At 34.5% G+C, this 19,464-nt stretch overlaps 1 protein-coding gene across 1 annotated transcript; it reads left to right on the plus strand.

Moving 5' to 3' along the window:
• Positions 1 to 1,322: 1,322 nt before the first annotated feature.
• Positions 1,323 to 17,158, plus strand: LOC145639215 (ubinuclein-1-like). Its single transcript, XM_081690390.1, has 13 exons — positions 1,323 to 2,026; positions 3,145 to 3,231; positions 3,407 to 3,496; positions 3,692 to 3,768; positions 4,223 to 4,760; positions 6,730 to 6,829; positions 6,938 to 7,047; positions 7,163 to 7,249; positions 7,681 to 7,806; positions 9,040 to 9,174; positions 9,302 to 9,349; positions 10,738 to 10,839; positions 16,418 to 17,158. Exons 1-13 carry the CDS (start codon positions 1,688 to 1,690, stop codon positions 16,925 to 16,927), a joined length of 2,349 nt encoding a protein of 782 aa, XP_081546516.1. The 5' UTR covers positions 1,323 to 1,687; the 3' UTR covers positions 16,928 to 17,158.
• Positions 17,159 to 19,464: the final 2,306 nt, after the last annotated feature.

The following is a 19,464-nucleotide window of genomic DNA, read 5'->3' on the forward strand; positions in this document are numbered from 1 at the left end:
CGCTCCAACAAAAATAAGATTTGTGACTTCACTCAAATTTTTAGTAACTACATTTTACATATAATAAGATAATAATCTTTTAAAAACAATAATAATCTTTACTTAGGGTAATAATACATTTCAAAGGATCCAATGTGATGTAATTGATAGTTTCTTTCTATGGTTGATTTTTTTGCTGTATTTTATTCCTTTTCAATTGGTATAGTGTAAAACTTAAAATTCCAATGTAGAACTACATCTTTAGTTTCTTTTTATTGTTGATTTTTTTTTTCAACCCTTTTTAAAGTGGTGGATTTGGATAAAATACAGTTCAATTTTGTAAGAAAAAGTTGGCAAAATTTGGATTAGATAGATTTCAATTTGTGATCATAAAAGATATTAAATAAACAAGGAATAATTAAAGTTATTTAAAAAAAATAATAATAATAAAAGTTAAGATATATTAATCACAATGTGAAACGTGAAAGAGTTACAAAAAAATTCTAAATAGCTTAATAATACTCCAAAATACCCTCAAAGGTTAAAATTATATATCTAAGAAAACTAATGGATAAAAAACCTTCAAATAAATCTGTTAAATAAAACCGACTAATAAAACCGTTTAATAAAAACAAGCTCAATAACCTTGGATAGCAAAGCAAAAAAAAAAAAAAAAACACACACACATAATTTTGACATAAAGTACTCCCTTTGTTTTTAAATACTTGCTCCATTTCTCCTGGACACGTATACCGATGCTTTTTTTTTACCAACAATATCTTTAGTTATCAATAAGTATAGATTCTAAAAATTAAAAATTAATAATCTATTCATTGAGATGATTCTAACAAGTACCCACAAGACTATATTTTTCTTATTTATAAATCACAAACTTTAGTCAAAGTAGCACAACTGAATAGTGCAAAATATAAAAACGGATGGAGTATTTAAAAACGGATGGAGTATTAAAGAATTTTTTTTTGAAAAAGACATTTTATACAAACAAGTAATAAAAATTGTGATTAGATATTAATGGACACCAAATGATCCAAAACCAAAATGAAGTGGTAAGATACTCTATATTCTATTCTTATGCATTGCCACAAAATTAGCCTTTCATCACTCCTCTCCCTTTTGCTATCATCACATTGACCCATAACTTTTACCCTAAAACCTCTTTAACCAAAAACCATGTTCCATAATCCAAATTCTCCCCTAATCTTCTTTGATTAACCCCATTAATCAAATCCCAAATTACCCCAAAAAATACTATTATTTTTCTTTCTTTCTTTCTTCTTCCAAATCTCAATTTCTCTTCACTCATATTTTTGCATCAAAATTTTTTTGGGTAAAAAAAAAAAAAAAACACAAACAAAAAATTAGATTTGAGAAGAAGATTAAGAGAGAGGAAAGAAAAAACTCACACACAGTATGGTAAAGCGCAGCCATCGAACGGAAGAAGGATGAAGATGACAACAACAACGTTTCTTCCCGGTTAAAAAATAAATAAAAAAAACCTCTTTTTTTTTTCTTCTTCGAAACGTTTCGTATATCCCGCCATTGTTACCTTCTTCCATTTTCTCTCTCCTCTCTCTTCTTCCTTTGTTCTTCATTCTTCAACCAATTCGATCTTCTTCGGTTTCGATTTCGATTTCCTCGGTTTTGATTCTTCGGTTTGATTTGGAGTGGTGAATTCTAGGGTTTATAAATGGTGGAAGGAGGAATTGCCGGAGAATCGTCGAATTCGGCGTCGAGAGGGCCGTCGGCGTGCGCGAAAATCGGTGACCGGACTAGGTTTACGGTGGAGCTGAGACCTGGTGAGACTACCATTGTTTCATGGAAGAAGCTTATGAAAGATGCTGCTAAGACTGATGGTTCCTCTTCTTCCGCCGCTGCCGCTACCGCTGCTGCTCCTGCTGCTGCTACCGTTCCTGTCGCTGCGGTAGCGGCTGCTGCGAGTGGTGCGGTTGCCGCTACCGCGGCTGCTGTTGCCGCTCCTACGGGACCGAATAATTCGCTTACCGCGCTCGAGTCTCGCCTTGCTCCGGTATAATTAGCATTGTTGTGTTATTAGTCTTGTGAATTTCCAGTGTTGGGAGTTTGATTTCGTTTTATTTTATTTTATTTGGATTAGAAATTAGAATGCCGTGTAATGTTGCTCAATTGAAGTTAGTTTTATGTGTTTTTGTTGATTGTTGTTTTCAAAGGTTTCGAGCAATGAATTTCAGATTGTTGTTTGTGTTGGTTATTATTGTAGACTAATGTTAATTGGCAATTGAATTCAGTTTTTGCGAGATGTAAACGATTAGAGATATAGTGATACTGGATTGTGATCGAATTTTAAATTAGGCATATTTTGTTGAGTTCATTATTCTTGAGCTGTTTGTATTAGCCGAGTAGCCAGTGTTGGGTTTAATATTAGGATTTCCGCTTGTATTTATTTGAAATCACTTGAATTATAGTGCAAGTATATCTAAGTGTGATCTGTTGTTGGATGTGTGTTAATTACATAGTACATTGTTTATTGTTGATCTTCAATTCATTCGATTAGCTATTTTTGACTTTAATTTTTCAGCTGACAAGTGTGGCATGTTTATATCACCAAAACGGAAGAAGAGGGGGGGGGGGGGTGGGGGTAGAGGCCTCCATTCTTATAAAACAGGGTCATTTATCATCTGACATTAATGATATTTTCTCCCTTTTGTTTAGATAGATCAAAGAGTTTTTGGGATATTACTTTTTATTTTGCCCTATCAGTCATCACAGTAACCGTAGCTAGATTTGCTTTAGTTCATTGTGTTCATGTTCTTCTACATATTCCTCGAGTAGACATTATATAGTCAATCATTTGTATTTGATTGTGTGCAAATGATGTGTTGAGGTTTTGATTGAAAAAGTATGCTCCTTGATCTTTGAAAATAAATAAGAACAGCTTTTGGATGTGAGGATATTGACCCTTCATGTTGAAACATTGCACTTTAATTTTGGCTTAATTACTTGGTTATTTACTTTGGAAAGATTTCTTTTCTCCGTGCTGATTTGTCGTAGTTCCTATTTTTATTTAGCCAAGAGTAAATAGATTCTGGGAGTTTATCTTCTTTGTTGAAATTTAGAGATTTAAGTAGTAACATATGTTAAGATGTTGTTTGCTTCTCACAATTGTAGGGACAACCTGCTGCAAATGATATGAATGATGCACCTGCTCCTAATCGTTTCAGTGCCGTTATTGAGAAGATTGAGCGTCTGTATACGGTGAGAACATTTTATTGATTAATGGGGTGATAGGCTTTCATGTTAAGTGTTTTCTTGGAAATTTTCTCCTCTTTGTCAAAAACTAATAACAGGCTAGTTGGTCCTTTGTCTTGAAGGTTGTTTCTGTTTTTTTTATTTTTTTAATTTTTTTTAACGGTTGAACTTACCTTCTCAGGGCAAGGATAGTGATGATGAAGATCTTGATGACATTCCAGATGACGATCAATATGATACCGAAGATTCATTTATTGATGATGCTGAACTGGTTGGTACTTGTATCTGTACTGAATTGTGTGGAGACATTTGGCTTTGTTTCTGTCCTTTTAGTTTGTTTGCCTTTGAACTTTGGAGTTGTTTGCCTCTGCTATGACTTAATTTGAGATCAAAATTTTGACGATCACTGTTGGCAGTGGTTATATCTTTATATGAATTAAATCTGCTTGTCCATATTATTGTTCAGGATGAGTACTTCGAAGTTGACAAGTCAAAGACTAAGCATGATGGTTACTTTGTGAATCGGGGTACACTGGAGAAAGTGTAAGTACTTAATTGTTTACCATTCATTGTATTGTCTTTATGCTCTGACTGTGCTCCTGCTGAGAGTATAACAGAAAAATATGATTTTTTTTTTTTCATCATAATTGTTAAGTTGAAAGAATTTTGTTGGACATTTGGAGCCCTTTTGTTATAGCTTTTGTTTGTTGTGCGGCTGTGCCCTTGTTAAATGTTTCTCTTAGCCAATCTCCCTCCCCCCTCTCTTTGTCCAAAAAAAAGTCTCTGTTTTTATATATAATTTTTAATTTTTTAAGATTTTATCATCTTCAAAAGAAAAGTAACTGCTCTTCCCTTGTTTAAGATTTGAAGTTCCTTTTTTTCTTCAAATTGGAAATCTCTATCTATTTTGTTTTCTTACCTAAAATTACACTGACTCAACTTCTAAGTATGGCCTAATATTTCATATTTTTATTTGATGTTTCTTCCTTTAACCTAGAATTGAGCCAGTGGAATCAGTTAGTCAGCAGCCAAAGAAGAGGAGGAGGAAGGAAGTAGCAAAGGCTCCTGGGGATAATCATGATGGTCAGGGTGCCATTAAGCCCATGAAAGTGGGTAAAAAGGGTGCTGGCAAGTCTGCCTCATCAGCTGACAAGGGCGTTTTGCCTACATCGCAATGTCCTTCATTGAAGAGCTCTGAAGACATGAAATTTCAGAACATTCTGAAAAACACTGCTGACAGTAAATCTTTGTTTGATCCTTATGCATCTTTGAGGACTTCACATGGTGATACATCATCAGCTTTAGCAGAGAACAGTGACAAGCAAAAGACTGGGATAATGGGAAAAAATTCTAGTGGCAAGCTGAGAGAGGCTAGCGAAAATGGCGATAAATCCGAATTTATACATAAAAGTCAATCCCTTAAGCCAAACCATGTTGAGGAATCTGATTTAGCTGCACAGCCAAAGGATAAGAGTGGCATGCGTGAAAGGATAGACCTTAATCTTCCTGACAATAAGCAGACTATACAGCCTATGGTAAGCAGATGCCCTTTACTTTGATGGGCTCTACTCTTGTGATTTAAGATGTTGCTTACATTTTGTTGCCTTCTGAGTTCATTTTGTAAGCTTGAAAGTATGTCATAATGACATCTGATTTGCAGAATTTGGCATTATTTTCTCTCTGAAGTTTTGTATTGCATTTCCTTGTCATATTCTCTATTAAATTTGTTAAGAACACAAATAAGGCTATTATCTTTGTTAAGTAAAAGTCAAAACTCAAGAGTCATACATTTTGTGTGTACACAACAGCAATATGTATTGTTGTTGGCTTTGTAATGGTATCGTTACAACCTCTATAAAATAACTCTTGGTTGTATTTATTTACTCCCTTTGTTCTAGTTATAGGGTCATGCTTGTGTGTGTGTGTGTGTGTGAGTTTTAAAAGAAAGATGTTTTATATTCTAGGATGGATGGGGTACTTATAGTATGTCATAAATAAAGGATGAATACGATAAATATTAATGAGTTTTCTTTGTAAGCTCAAAAGTAACTGCCATAGTTAATTAATTCCAATCCTTTTGTCTGTGTATCTATGAGTAAATTATCTTGTCCTATGTGACTTGACTGTAGAGTTTTTCGTCTGCTTTCTTGATGATTTCTCCTTCCTCTAAGAGGGGTTGTAATTGGTCTGCTTTTGCCGTAAATTTTGGGAGATGCAATCATACTATGTTTGTGAACTTGGCATTAATAGTTAAGACTAACTAAAGGTGTATAAATATATGGATTCTTCAATTTTACCATGTTTGTTTATGGGTTGAGAAAACAATAAAAAGTATAAATGTAGAACTGTGGAAATCTTATTGTTAGAAATGGGTAATATAGTGTTCTTTTCAAAATCGATGGAAACATTATTGAAAACTGTGGAAACTTATAATACTCGTGGTTTTACTTGCAATGTCAATATTTTCCCTCATCAAACAAACCACACAAAGAAAGCTAAGTAAACATTTCCTTTAATTTCAGTTGCCAAACAAATAAAACTTGTTATCTAAAATGTTTGCTTTTCTACATATTTCCGTACTTTTACTTTTCCATAGATTTACACATTTATAAAGTTTCCGAACACTATTAATGTTAATCATTTAACCTGAGTTTACCGTTTCTGTATTTGTTTCGCTGCCTTCCTTCTTTGGTAGCTTTCAATGATGCATAATCGTCATTAATGTCCATCTGTTTGGAGCTCTATGCAATGTGTGATGGCTAACGGCAGTGTGAAAAGGCTTGCAAATCCTGTAGTTTATATTATTTACTGCTATGATGTTATGACACAGCTGTGTTAGTATCCAGTGATTTTATAACTTATTAGTTCTAAAATGTGTCAAACATTCTGTGTAGGATCATTGTAACTATACATTTTTACATAGGAAACATTTGCCTTGCTTTGTCTAGTCGCATACATATGCCTCTCACCTTATGCTTAGCTTTTGGAACCTTGTCACCTCTGTGCACTTCATGCCTTATAAAACACTGGTTAATGGGTTTTAATTATATTTTATTTTCTCAATGATGCTCTGTTTTCAGTTGTCTTATAGATGGTGTTTACCAAAAAATTCTGTTTCCGCACATTTACATTAACTATTGACTTTTCTTGTTATAGATTTTTTCCCCCTAGTTGTTTATGCCTGTTAAATTCATTCCATAATCCTGGTTCTGGAGTTGGACTTCTGGTCAATCTATCCTTGATGAAAAGATTGTAGTAATGACCGCATCAATTAAGGGCTTACATAAGACTATAAGAGTGCATTGACTTTTCTGATGGCTAGATTACTCCTGTCACTTCATCCAATTCTTGCCTTTTGGTTTAAAGTTCTTTTCTATTATTACATATAGGCTTTCTCCCTTTTCTCCTTAGGTGGTTTATGCATTGCACAAAACTGCAGGTTCTTTGGATTGCTATGTATGTTTTTGCAGTAATCAGTATTTTGACTTGATTTTTCATATGCAGAAAAATTCTGTTTTGCATAAAAAGGAAGGTTCTAGTGTTAAGCCCAAAGCTAATGTGTTGGAGAAGGCCGTCAGAGAACTGGAAAAGGCAGTTGCAGAATGTGAGGAGCATGCTTTCTTGGCATTGGTTCATCGATACTGATATCTGATAACAATTGCTGTATCTTTTTTATAGGCCCTATTGTAATTTTGTTTCTCCAACCTTGCAGCGAGACCACCAGCTCCAGATGCTCAAGATGCTGACTCATCAGGGCAGTCTGTCAAAAGAAGATTGCCTCGAGAAATCAAGCAGCGGCTTGCCAAAGTCTCTAGACTTGCTGTATGTGAACATAATCTGGATTGGAACCTCTTTTTGTATATCTTCTGGTTTTGATCTTTATTTTTCTTACATCTTTGTATATAAAAACTAAAGCAATCTGCTCATGGTTTTGCAGCATGCAAACAATGGTAAGGTGTCAAAGGAACTCCTGAACCGTCTTATGGATAGTTTGGGGCATTTAATTCAGCTCAGAACCTTAAAGGTAACTGTTCAATAGTAGTTACTGATCTGAGCTTTGACATGTTTGTTGATGAGACGTTATAAGCTACCCAAGCTGCAATCTCCATTTGACATGTTCAAGATGCTTCCTCTTCTAGTATTCTTCTTCTTATGTGATGAAAATTTTACCAAGTGTGATTCTTACTGCTGTTCTGTTTTATGATAATAGAACTGTGAGGGTTTCACTATTTGTGAACAATTGTGACATATTATAACTATCTGCTTACAGCTGATATTATGATCTGTCATCTTGGATAAGATAGAAAACTGGTTGGTTATCTCTTAGTTATTGGTCTTCTTGCTGCTGATGGATGTATCTGATTGGTTACTTCTTAGTTATAGTTGAATGAGCTTGAGTTTAATGTGCAGTGGTTTTATATCATTTTAAAATATCTCTTTTGTATTAATTGACAGAGGCACCTAAAACTAATGATGACCATGAGCTTGTCTGCGAAACAAGAGAAAGATGACAAGTTCCAACAAACAAAGAAGGAGGTTGTTGAAATGATTAAAACTCGTATTCCGTCCCTGATGTCTAAGGTACGCACATCCATGCACTTTTATGTTATCTCTTAAATAGATTTTTGTGGAAGGCCGTTGTACCTTTAGAAAGTATTTTCTTTGTAAGATTTAAATAATACTTTCTTCTGTAAGCTTCCTATTCTGTTCTGAGTTTGTAGGACTATAAGCTTTATGACCTGGTGGACTAGTAGCTTTAATAGATTAAAGTGTTGGTGTTTGGCTGTTTGCCAAACCTAAGATAGTGATTTGTTCCTTTTCTTTTATAAGGATAACTATCTAAGGTTTTTGTGGAAAGTTGTTGCTCCTTTTGAAAACATCTAATAAACATGCTCTTTTGGTGCACATATCTAATAAATTTGTAAGATATAGATGAAACTTTTCTTCTGTAGTCTTCCTATTTTGTTTGGTGTGTTCTGTGTAGGACTATAGTTTCTATGACCTGGTGTACTGGTAACTGTTATTGATTAATGTGTTGGTGTTTGTCAAACCTAAAAACGGGGATTGTTCTTTATCATTTAAAAGGATAACTATCTAAGGCTTTTGTGGAAGGCTGTTGCCTTTCGAATAAACATATTCTATTAAATCTGTAGTAATACATAAACTTCTCCTGTAATCTCCCTCTTCTGCTTCGGGTAATCGGGTGTGTAAAATTATAGGCTTTACTACCTGGTGGATTAGTAGCTTTAATAGATTAATGTGTCCGTGTTTTCCAAACCTGAGAAAGAGATCTGTTCTTATTCTTTAAAAAGGATAGTTATTTGAAAATTTGTTAAAGAATTTTGGATTTAGATGAGTTAAGAGCTCAGATTCCATATGCTGCTGTGATATACTGGGTTTGGATCTGTGATATACATGTCTGATACCAATAATATTCATGTTGCTGATGCAATGATTTGTTGAGGTAAGTCAAAGTTAAGATCCAATGTAGTATATGTTTATCTGCTTTATGGTAACTGATACAACAAAGTGTTGTATTGAAGATCCTGCTGAGGGCAGGGTCCTGGGTAGGGAAAGATGCCTGTAGGAATAGGTCTGTTTCTGAAATACTTGCAATGATCTTGGTCTAATACTTTGAAAGAACATGATTACTTCCTGTAGCTCATTACATTTGTCTTGTTTAAAAAAAAACATTCAGAAGAGTTTAAGAGGATTAATAGTTAGAGATTAGGAGCTATTAATAGTTAGAGATTAGGAGCTATGCTCTTTGCAGAGGGTATAATCTGAATTTACCAATGTTGCACCTATTTGCAGGCAGCTGAACAACAAGGTGGAGGATCGGGTGAATTTCAAGAGGGTGGTCTTTTAGAAAAGACAGGAAAAGGGCAGATTTGTATGGATGCTACATTGGAGGATAAGATTTGTGATCTCTATGATATTTTCGTTGATGTATGACCATCAATACTAAATTTCATTTAAGCAAATATATACCCAAAAAAAATAATAAATTATAAAAATGAACGATTTTCTTTTATAGTTTTTAATCTAGGATAAGTCATTTTTTTTCTTTAATCAGGGACTTGATGAAGATGCAACTCCTCAAGTCAGAAAATTATATGCTGAGGTATGCTACTATTTCATTGCTGTCCGTTTGTAGCATGCTATTGCTCTCCTCTATGGCTCCGCTTTCCTTTTTAATTTGTTTTTTCTATTGAGCATTCTTGGTCATGTCATGTATGAGTTATTATTTCTTCAATGGTGCAATATGTTCTTACCTGGTGATTCTTGTATACCAAGGAGCCTGTATCATCACTCTAGAGAAAAATTAGACAATAAATATGCATGCAATATATTCTAACTTGATAGTCCATTGATCTTTTTAATCGGCTGCTCTTGCTAAACTTGTTGAGTTGTTGAAGTGATATAGTCCATCAAGCTTTTTCAAATCTTATGTGATAAATTCTCGGTTTGAGCATCACAGTATTCTAGGAGTGTTGCCAGCATTACTAAAGGCAATGCTGATATGACCAACAGCTTGCCTATCTCTGTGTATTTTTTTCTAGTCTTTTTTCCCCCTTCCTTGATTTAGAAAGCCGGTCACTTGTTTAATTTAATAGGTACTATCACTAATACATTAATAACCACTTATTCTTGAACAATTAAATATTACTTTTTTTTTTTTAGAGTGCATCGGTTCGACCGGCATATAGTCTTAGGAAAGTAAGTTGAATGGAGTAAAATATTGTTATGTGGGGTCTCTGGTGGAATTAAAAGTTATACTCCAGGGATGTGAGAGGAGGGAACTAATTAAAAAAAAGTTTTAAGAGTGGGGACCATTTGAGGAGAAAGATATAATAAAAAATAAGGATGTCTAAAAAAAAGAAGTGATGCACTTAAAAAAACAGCCAGTATTGGAAAGTGATGCAATAAAGCTTTTATTTATAAGCCTTGGAGGCGCTTAAAATGGATGGAGTACTGTTTAATGTTTTGTATTGCAATATGCCTGAGCTGAGCTTTACCAACTTAGGACCTTAGGTGTTCCCTGAGTTAGCTGATATGCATGAAGGAACCAAACTTTTTTTCTAATTTGATTCATAATCTGATGTAGCTGGGCCATTTATATAGAGTGCTTGCTCACAATATAAATTTTCTTTTTTGTTAACCATTGGAGATTTGTCTTAGAGATATTTCTGAAGTAATGGTGCTATGGCACCGTTTCCAAATTTTACATATTGCTGCTCTTGGCAATCTGGGATTTGAGAGATTAGCTTATTTCAATGTTTCTAGGTGTTTGTTGACTTAGTTCTTAGTTGTTCATTGCTTTTTGAATTTCGCTTTTCAATTGCTAGTCAATTGTGGCATCTACCTGTTTTCTGCAGAAACACTTCATAGTCATGACTTTTGTTACTCTTTACTTTATTCTGTTGTTTGTTTCAGTGGCATTACTTGCATTGCATCTTTTTCTTTTTTTTTTTTAAAAGATAAATTGATATTCATTGTTTCATTATTTAGCTTGCTGAACTATGGCCTAAAGGAGTCATGGACAATCATGGGATCAAGCGTGCTATCTGTCGAGCAAAAGAACGGAAGAGGGCACTGAATGAGAAGAATAAGGTGGGGATGATCTCTGAGTATTATATGTACATCTACTGAGCTTTGGATGTCAGCAAGGGTTGCTTACTACAATCTGTTGTTTCTTATGGTCTTCTATTTGCTTGTTTTCTGGTGTGGACAGTAGTGTCTATTGTTTTTTTTTCACTTACACAGGGCATATTATTTTCAGTTTAGTGGTGATGTGGGGTTAGAGACTACATGGTACATGTTAATCAGTTCATGTGTGGAATTTTAATTGATAGCAATCACAGCATGGTTGTGCTATTTGAAACAAGGTTCTTGACCTCTGTAGTTTAGATACATTTTTTTCTTTGTTCTTTTTGGCTTGCCTAGAAGATTGTCCTAGGTGTCTTTTCCATTTGAAACTCTTATTGCCTGAACTTTTACTTAGACATAATTTGTCTTCATGCTACTCTCAGGGTTTGCTGTGTTTATTCTTTATGTGATAAGGTCTTCATCTCTTCTTTTTTGTTCTGCTTGATTTTGTTTTCCTATGGTAGCTGTTTGTGATAATCTTATTTAAAGTTTGATCTAGTAATCTTTTCTGTGATGATTTTTCAATATCAGGGTAGCTTTAACAAAGTGCAATTTGTCAAATCATTTTTCTTTCTCTAGTGTTATTATTTATCGTGATTTTACTTTATTTATGAGTTTGATTTATTGGGGTTGGAGAAAGGAGGAGTTCTACTTGTATAACAGTCAATTACTTCTTTTCATTAGGTTATTTTTATATCACTTTATCAAATATTACTTCCTGAACTATTTTGCTCCCTCTCTTCATCTGTAATGCTGTTCTTTCTAGGATCTTTTGTGAAGTTCCTTTTGAGCGGCCTACTGATGAAGAGAATGAAAACCAAGAGAGTGTAAACAAACCTTGTACTCCCTTTACTTTGGATCAGTCATTAGCTCATGGCACTAAGTATTGCACATAGTCAAGACTTTAAGACAATATAGGTTGTGGGAATGAGTTCTGACTTTATAAAATAAAGTGGGATTATCAGAGCATTTATATGGCGTGAAAAGGGATATTGGGACTTGATAATATAAATTTGAGTTGGTGGAGCAATTTTAGAGGGCTAGGTGGGTAATGGTCTGATTATCGGCGCGGCGTGGCACGCCGAAAAATGGGATCAGTTTCCCCTCCCAAAGCTGTGTATCTACCATTTTCCTTCAAGTGAGTTAACCCGGGCCAGGCTGACTCTTACTCATGTTAAAGTATAAGCTTGCTTTTCCCTTGCTTTTCTGCTCTATAAAGGTATTTTTTACTAGTATGGAGCCACCTTCTGTGTACTGCATGCGAAAGTCCCGTTCTTTTGCTCGAATGTGACTCCTTTGGTTGGCCATTCACCTGTCGCACCGACTCGCAACCAGGTAGTGTCCAGGAGCTACCCGTTTCTCCTGGCTAGTACCCGCCTTTATATTGTGTGAAAATGAGAGTAGGATTTTATAATGTATAGTGAAGCTAGGAGCTATTTAATATTACTGGGTCCTTTCCCAATGATGAAGTGTTGTAGTCAATCAGAAGCGATTGATAAAGGTAAATGCTGTGATTTATCTGATATGGTAAGAGTATGAATTTAAGATCTACACTTTCTTGGAATTGGCTTGATCTTTTTTAGGTTCAAACTCTTCTGACCACATGATTGGTGGTAGATCTTGTAGATGGCTGTGATCTTTATGGGCAAGGACCATGGTCTTGTTTTGATTAGTTCTTACTTCTTAGTCCCTACTACCGAAATTATTTATGTATTTTTCTCCAACCGATCACATTCGTATTTACCTTATCTAACATTGATTTGGAAGCTGTTTTGAAGACTGCCGCTTCAATGATGCAGCTATGATAGTTTGGCCTTTTTATATCTAGCAATTGCTGTCTTTAGATATCATTCTACTTCAATTTCTAGAGTATCTCAATAAAGTGCTTTAAAGATAAAAAGTCATTATTGATGTGCTAAGCTTGCCTCTCCCCATTCCGTGTACAAAAAAGGAAAAGACAACAATGCTTAACAAAATGAGTGATGGCAAGAAGCCTAGAAGTTTAAGTGGTTCAAACTTTTAAGTAGCATGGACACAAAATACTTAGTGATCCCTTTATTATGCTTTTGATGTGGTAGTTTCTGCACTTTTAGTTCTTTTTTTGAGTCTCCATTCAGGATTTGTTCCTTTTTTTTTTTCTTCACCGCTGTCCATGGTACTTGGCTATTATTAGCTAATCTAGGAGAGTTTCCATTTTGGAGAATTGCCACAAAAGGTGTATGTGCTGCTTACTGTTAACTAATGTGAGACAAAAATGACTGTTAAGTTGATTAAGGGTATTATTCTAAGGAATTTTGTTATATAGAAAGTTGCCCCTAAATGAAAAGATAACATACCAAATTTGTTACTAAAATGTTTTATTGGAAGTGTAAGGAATTATATAGGGTCATTCTTGCGTCTTATGCTATGTTACATGGACTCAGGTACCCTTGTCCGACACGGGTATGTCTCCAAGCGTCCGACTCGGCTATTTTGTAAAAAAAAAATTCATAGTTTTGAACCAAAAGTGAAATATCCAAGTGTCATACCCATGTTCGAGTGTCGAGGGTCCAACATAGGAACTCTTATGTTTAATTATTACGTGACTCGTATATTTATTGCTGAATTTACAAAGTCTACAGAATACTTTGCATTTATATATGATTTTGCTTGATCTGTTAGGTTTTTAAAACTCGCATGATATGTAAATTATTGTTACGCATTCTTGTAAACACTGGTATGCATTTCCTCAAAAAAAAAAAAAACATTGGTATGCATTCTAGTAAAATATTAGTGTTCTGATGTTCACTTGTATGTTAACTAATAACGTACATGCATAATAACATACGTGCATTTTTGCTAGGACCAGAGATCTGGCAATTTTTTCTATTTAATGGGGCCTAGAATCGGGTTCAGGGGTTTATTTGATATTGGACATGTTTATTTTCTGGAACTTATGTCCTCTTCTTAAATTAATGTGTGCCATTTCATATCTGGGGTACAAGGGTGTTTTCAGGTGCTTGGATTGATGTGGAGCATTAGTACTTTGCTCAAAAATAATCTTAAGTAGAAATATATTTCCCTTTTTTTTTGGACTGCCGAGAATCTCCCTTTAGTCCGTATACCTTGTTTGGTATGTGGCAATAAAGCCAATAATTCTTGATAATGTTTTTTTTGGACTGCTGAGAATCTCCCTTTAGTCCTTATACCTTGTTTGGTATGTGGCAATACATTAGTTAACAATGAATTTGTTAGCATATTTGTAAGGAAAGTCGTATATCTATGACATGGTAATTCTAGTGTATTCCAATTTATTTCTTTTTCCATAATTTTTTCCGTTACCATCCAATTACTATGAACACTAGTTTGGGGATGGGTTTGCATTACTATGAACACTATACGTTAGGACAATACAATCTTTTCAAAATTTCACTTAATATCATTCTTTTCGCTTATTATGACTTTATGATCACCTATCTGATGTGTTGTTAATGTTCTAATCTTTGTTTTGGTAATTTATTTATTTATTTATATTTATTTTAGTTAGTATAAAGGAAGACTTAGTTGTCTCAAGTTTTCATTTCCTCACAAAAATCAGGTTTTACACTTGTATAAGTGCCAGCTGTAAGAGGCTATTGTATTTTCCTTTCTATATAAATGTTTGTTTAGGTATTTTTATTTTTACTACATGTATATTCCCGTGCCATTGTACTAGGGATATATGGTTTTGTGTGTGGTGAACTAGTTTACTTATTTCTCATGCTGGGCTGTATTTGTAGTCTGAATTCAAGCATTCAGATTGCGAATTGTTATGGATATTTGATGTAGATACAAAAAGAAAGCATAAATGATGATCGAATGGAAATCTTTATTTGATATTCTGAATTAGAATTCCAGCCAACAACTCAACAAGTATGATCTTGGGAAATGTCCTGATAATGTGTAATTAGCTACTGTTTTGATCTGCCACTTTCGTTGTGTATTGATGGACCTTTGGGTGGATAATGTTGTGAGATCATCAAATAAAGTAGCAATTTGTTATAATTTGGACTGCTATTTCTATTTATAGTAATTCCATTTCAATTACTATGTAAAGCTGCTTGTAATTGTGGCATTGGGCTTTTCCTTGGTTTCTCTTTTTGTGTCACTCCTCCCTTTATCCCACCCCATAGGCTTGTTAGTTTGTCTTTTGGGATCTCTTAATCAGTGGTGGATGCCCTTTTCTAATTTTTTTTTTTTTTTTTTTTGTTTGTTTCTAAAGCATCAGCCTAGCCTGGTCATGTATTCTTAACTAAGTGTTAAATATTTAAAGTTTAAATGCTAACTTCCTTATGATAGTAAATTCTTAGGAATTGTGATTTTCATCTTTTAAGATACTCCATTGCCATTAAAAGGTATTGATCATCTGAGCTGGTTCCACATTGTCTCTCCTTTCGCCATTTGTACTTGATTTCTTCTGTAAAATGCTGCTTGAATCTGGTTAACCAATTCAGCTTATATGGTTGATTTTGATCCTCTCTCTCTCTCTTCTTTTATTTATTTATTTATTTATTTTTGTTGGGGGGGGGGGGGGGGTGGTTGTGGTTAAAAAAACTGTTTTGATTTATAATGTTTGCCTGATTGATCCAAGTTAGTTTACTTTAATCCAATTAGGCTGTTGTTTGTCATTGCGTTCATTTGATATGTTTTAAATTAATTTACTTTGACCCTATTTGCTTGTAATTAATGCAACGGAATAAAATTTGATCTTATTCAGTTGATTGTGATCCATTTGATCAAATATGGCTTAATTTAAATTGGTTTACATTGTTCTAATGAGGTTTGACTGATCCAAGTTAAATGATTGTATTTCTTGAAATATGAGAAACATTTTGTTGATGTTGTTTTGTATAACTTTGTTGTTTGTAATGCTCCATTCTTATACTAGCTCTTTGTCACATAGTCTCGTTTAGCTTTGGTCCAAAAAGAAATAGGCTAGACTCCATTTTGATTACTCAAGGTGATCTTTTCATCCCCTTACTGATTCATTTTGCTCCGTGCTAGCTGAATTTAGTTACCCTTGCATTCTTGTTTTTGCTTTTACTTCAGTGCTTTTGTTGTTTTGGGTATATAGCTCATATTTTGACAAGAAATAGGTTAGCTTCCATTTTGATCACTCGTGGTGATCCTCTCATTCCCTTACTGATTCATTCTGCTCCGTGATAGCGTAATTTAATTACCCTTGTGTTTTTGTTTTTGCTTTTACTTCAGTTCTCTTGTTGTTTTTTGGTGAATACCTCATTTCACCATTATTTGTTTCTACTTGAACATGGAATTCATACCTGAGATAGTGAGATGATCAGCATCATTTGGATTGTGAGATTGTGCATTTACATTTTGTGGGTTTGTTATTGGCTTTAAACTTGTTTCAATTCATCCGATATGCTGCTGTGTGGGAATGTATTAAGTATTTTTTTATAGTTTAACCTTGCATAGTCATGAGCAGTTATAATCTGAAGCCATATGCCATGATGATGACCTTTAACTATGAATTAATGAAATATTCTGCTCCTGTACTCTGCAGGACCAGGAGAAAATCAGGAGGAAGAAAGTGCTAGCTGCAAACACAGAAGAAACTGTTCGTGTTGAGTCTAGTTCAGCTGTTCAATCGCAGTTTGTGGACACGAAAATGGTCTCTGATCCCAGTATAGCTGTTGCAACTCAGCAAAATAGATTTTCCACTGTAACAAGTGTCGCACCTGCAACTACGACTGCAGTTAGCACAAGTATTGCCACTTCTGTGTCAATCCCCCCGACAAATGTGCCCAATTTTGAACGTTTGAAGCAAGAGAAAGTGAAGGTAACACAGAACAATTCTCTGATAGATGGTAGGATTGATATGGGTGTAAAGAAAAAGGTAAAGAAGAGGACGGAAAACCTGTTGGGAGATATACCCTTGCGTTCTGAGAAGCTATCTTCTCATCAAGGCGATGATAGACAAAAACAGCCCAAACATGCTGCAACTGCTGGCCAACTCCAGAATTCTTCTCTTAAGTCAAGTTACGACGAGTTCCGGTTTGAACCACTGACGTGATCAATACATCATCATCGTGAACCTGCTTGTGTAACAAAGTTGATTTTTTTTATTTATTTTTTAAATCTTTATTTCTCATCTCGCCCCTGGCTCCATTTGTCTTCAGCAGGTGAGTTTAGCTTAGCCAGTTTTGTAATTAAATTTCCTTTTCCTTCTTTTAGAAGCTCATTTTTACAATTGAATAGAGGTAAAGTAGAGCTGTATGTCACCGGTAGCTGATAATCATTCATACATCCTTTCTGAATCGTCTCTCTTCCCTAGCTTTATACAGCCCGAAAGGGCGAGTTTAACCAGTTTCATCACTCTTTTGCAATACATCCATCAATGTGAACACAACGAAAATTCCCATAATTTTTTTTGCTATCATCTTAAAATTCAATCCATCTCTACCAATTCTATCATTATAAACAAATAAATCAACTCTTTTAACTTAAATTTATTTTTTTTGGAAAGTACCTTAGTTCAAATGAGTTAAATCGAATCTTAATTGATTGTACATAAACAATATAATGATAAATTATTTCCATATTAATGCTACAATGCACATATATAAGGAATAAGTTCGTATCTATATTATTATTAAAACTCATAGGAACAACCTGCTAATGCCATGTGTCACCCTTAATTATTATTATTTAGTGTCACATGTGCGTCATGTATCATCCTATGTGTATCATTTTTTTTTCTCATTGCATTGATTTCTGTAGTAATGTGTAGTTAATTAATACTTTGTACTACTCTATAACTTTAATTCTCTATAATAATATTTAATTTTCATGAAAAACTTCTCATATGTACAACCTCCATATTTAAATTTGACATGCATATATCTTAAATATATATATTAATAAAATATAATATAGATTATTATATTTTTCATCATTCCCTTACTTTATTATAATCTGTATTGTTTAACATTAACCGTTCTATTTAATTTTGATCAAACTTAATTATAATATACGATGTAACGGGGCATTGCCCGGACTAATAACTAGTTTTAAGTTTTAGGAAAAATTGACAATAATAATCTCAACTTTACCCCATTCGCCCAAAATAATCCCAATTATTGAATATTTTACTACAACAAAATAAAGCAAAGGTAACAATGCAAAATCATTGCCTAATATAAAAAAAGTGTTGCCTTGTAGCTAAGACAACACATATGAGGCGTAATTTATGCCCCCGTTGTCTATTAATAAGGCAACACATTTTTATTCAAAGACAACAATTTTGAAAGCTTAGGTAAAATGATACATAAGACAACACTTTAACAAAGACAACAAATGAAAAATGTTGTCATATAAGAAGATAATTCAAAAAAGTTGTCACTCCCAAGCATTTAGTAGTTGGTAGGGCTCGAACTTGTGACCTCTGAGTCACAAGGTGAGTTCCCCACCAACTCTATATTGTCATTTTAATATAAATGTTGCTATAGATGACAACATAGATATTAATGTTACATTTTTTAAACAATAGTTTTGTTATTGTTATCTTTTCATGCAACAATTATTATATTTGTTGTCTTAGACAAGAAAAAGGTAACACTTTAAGCGCCTGTTGCCTTATATAGTCTAGAGCAACACTTTTTTTTTCTGTTACTTTAGTTCAAGGTAACAAATAAGTATTGTTGCGTTAGATTATTAAGAGTAACATTTCTGTAAGTGTTGCAATCTTAAGTGTTGCCTATTCTCATTTTTTTTGTAGTGTTTTTTAATAATCCGAACTTTAATATCCATTTGCTTTCAATGGTCCCAACCGTCTATTTAACTTCTTATAACAAGTTAGCTGACACGTGTAAAGACGTAATTGGTAAAAAAAAAAGAAAAAAAAAAAGAAATTATAAAATAAAATAAAATTCAATTAATTGACTAAAGACCACCACCACCTCCAGTAGCTCCAGCCACCCTCCGGCACCACACTCCCGCCGCAATACCGACGGCCAGACCCACCACCCCGCACTGGCCGGCAATGTCGCCGTCCTTTCCTCTACTCCTGGTCGTTGTCCGCCCCTCCAAAACCCACGAACCCTTGAAATCCCCAAAACCCCCGATATCCCTGAGAGAAAACCTCCCCGGCCACAAAAAAACCCCAATTTCTACCTCGCCCATTCTCGGAAACCTAGCGAAAAAGGGTTTCGAGTGTTAGGGGAGGGGCGATGGGTAGTTTAAGTGGTGGGGAAGGATTTTCTTAAGGATTTTGAAGGGAGGGAAGGGGTTTCGTGGTGGGCCTATGATGGTTCAGGGGGAAGGGCGACGGCGGGGGCGGGGCAGGGGAATGGGTCTGGGAGCAGTGGGGTGACGGGTTGTTGGGCGGTGGGTGGGGGTCGGGGAGGTGGCTGGTGCTAGCCGCTGGTAGGTGGTGTTGGTTTTCATTTATTTTTATTTTTTTAAAAAATTGGTAGTTAATAATATTAGTTAAGATTTAATTAGCAACTAAATTAAAAATTAAACTCATTTTGACCAATCAAGTAATGACACATATACATTAAACTTTTTTTTAAAAAAAATTACCTGTTGAACAGGTTTAATGTCACTTGG

The sequence above is a fragment of the Chenopodium album genome, chromosome 7, assembly GCF_948465745.1.
Source record: "Chenopodium album chromosome 7, dcCheAlbu1.1, whole genome shotgun sequence".
NCBI lineage: Eukaryota > Viridiplantae > Streptophyta > Magnoliopsida > Caryophyllales > Amaranthaceae > Chenopodium > Chenopodium album.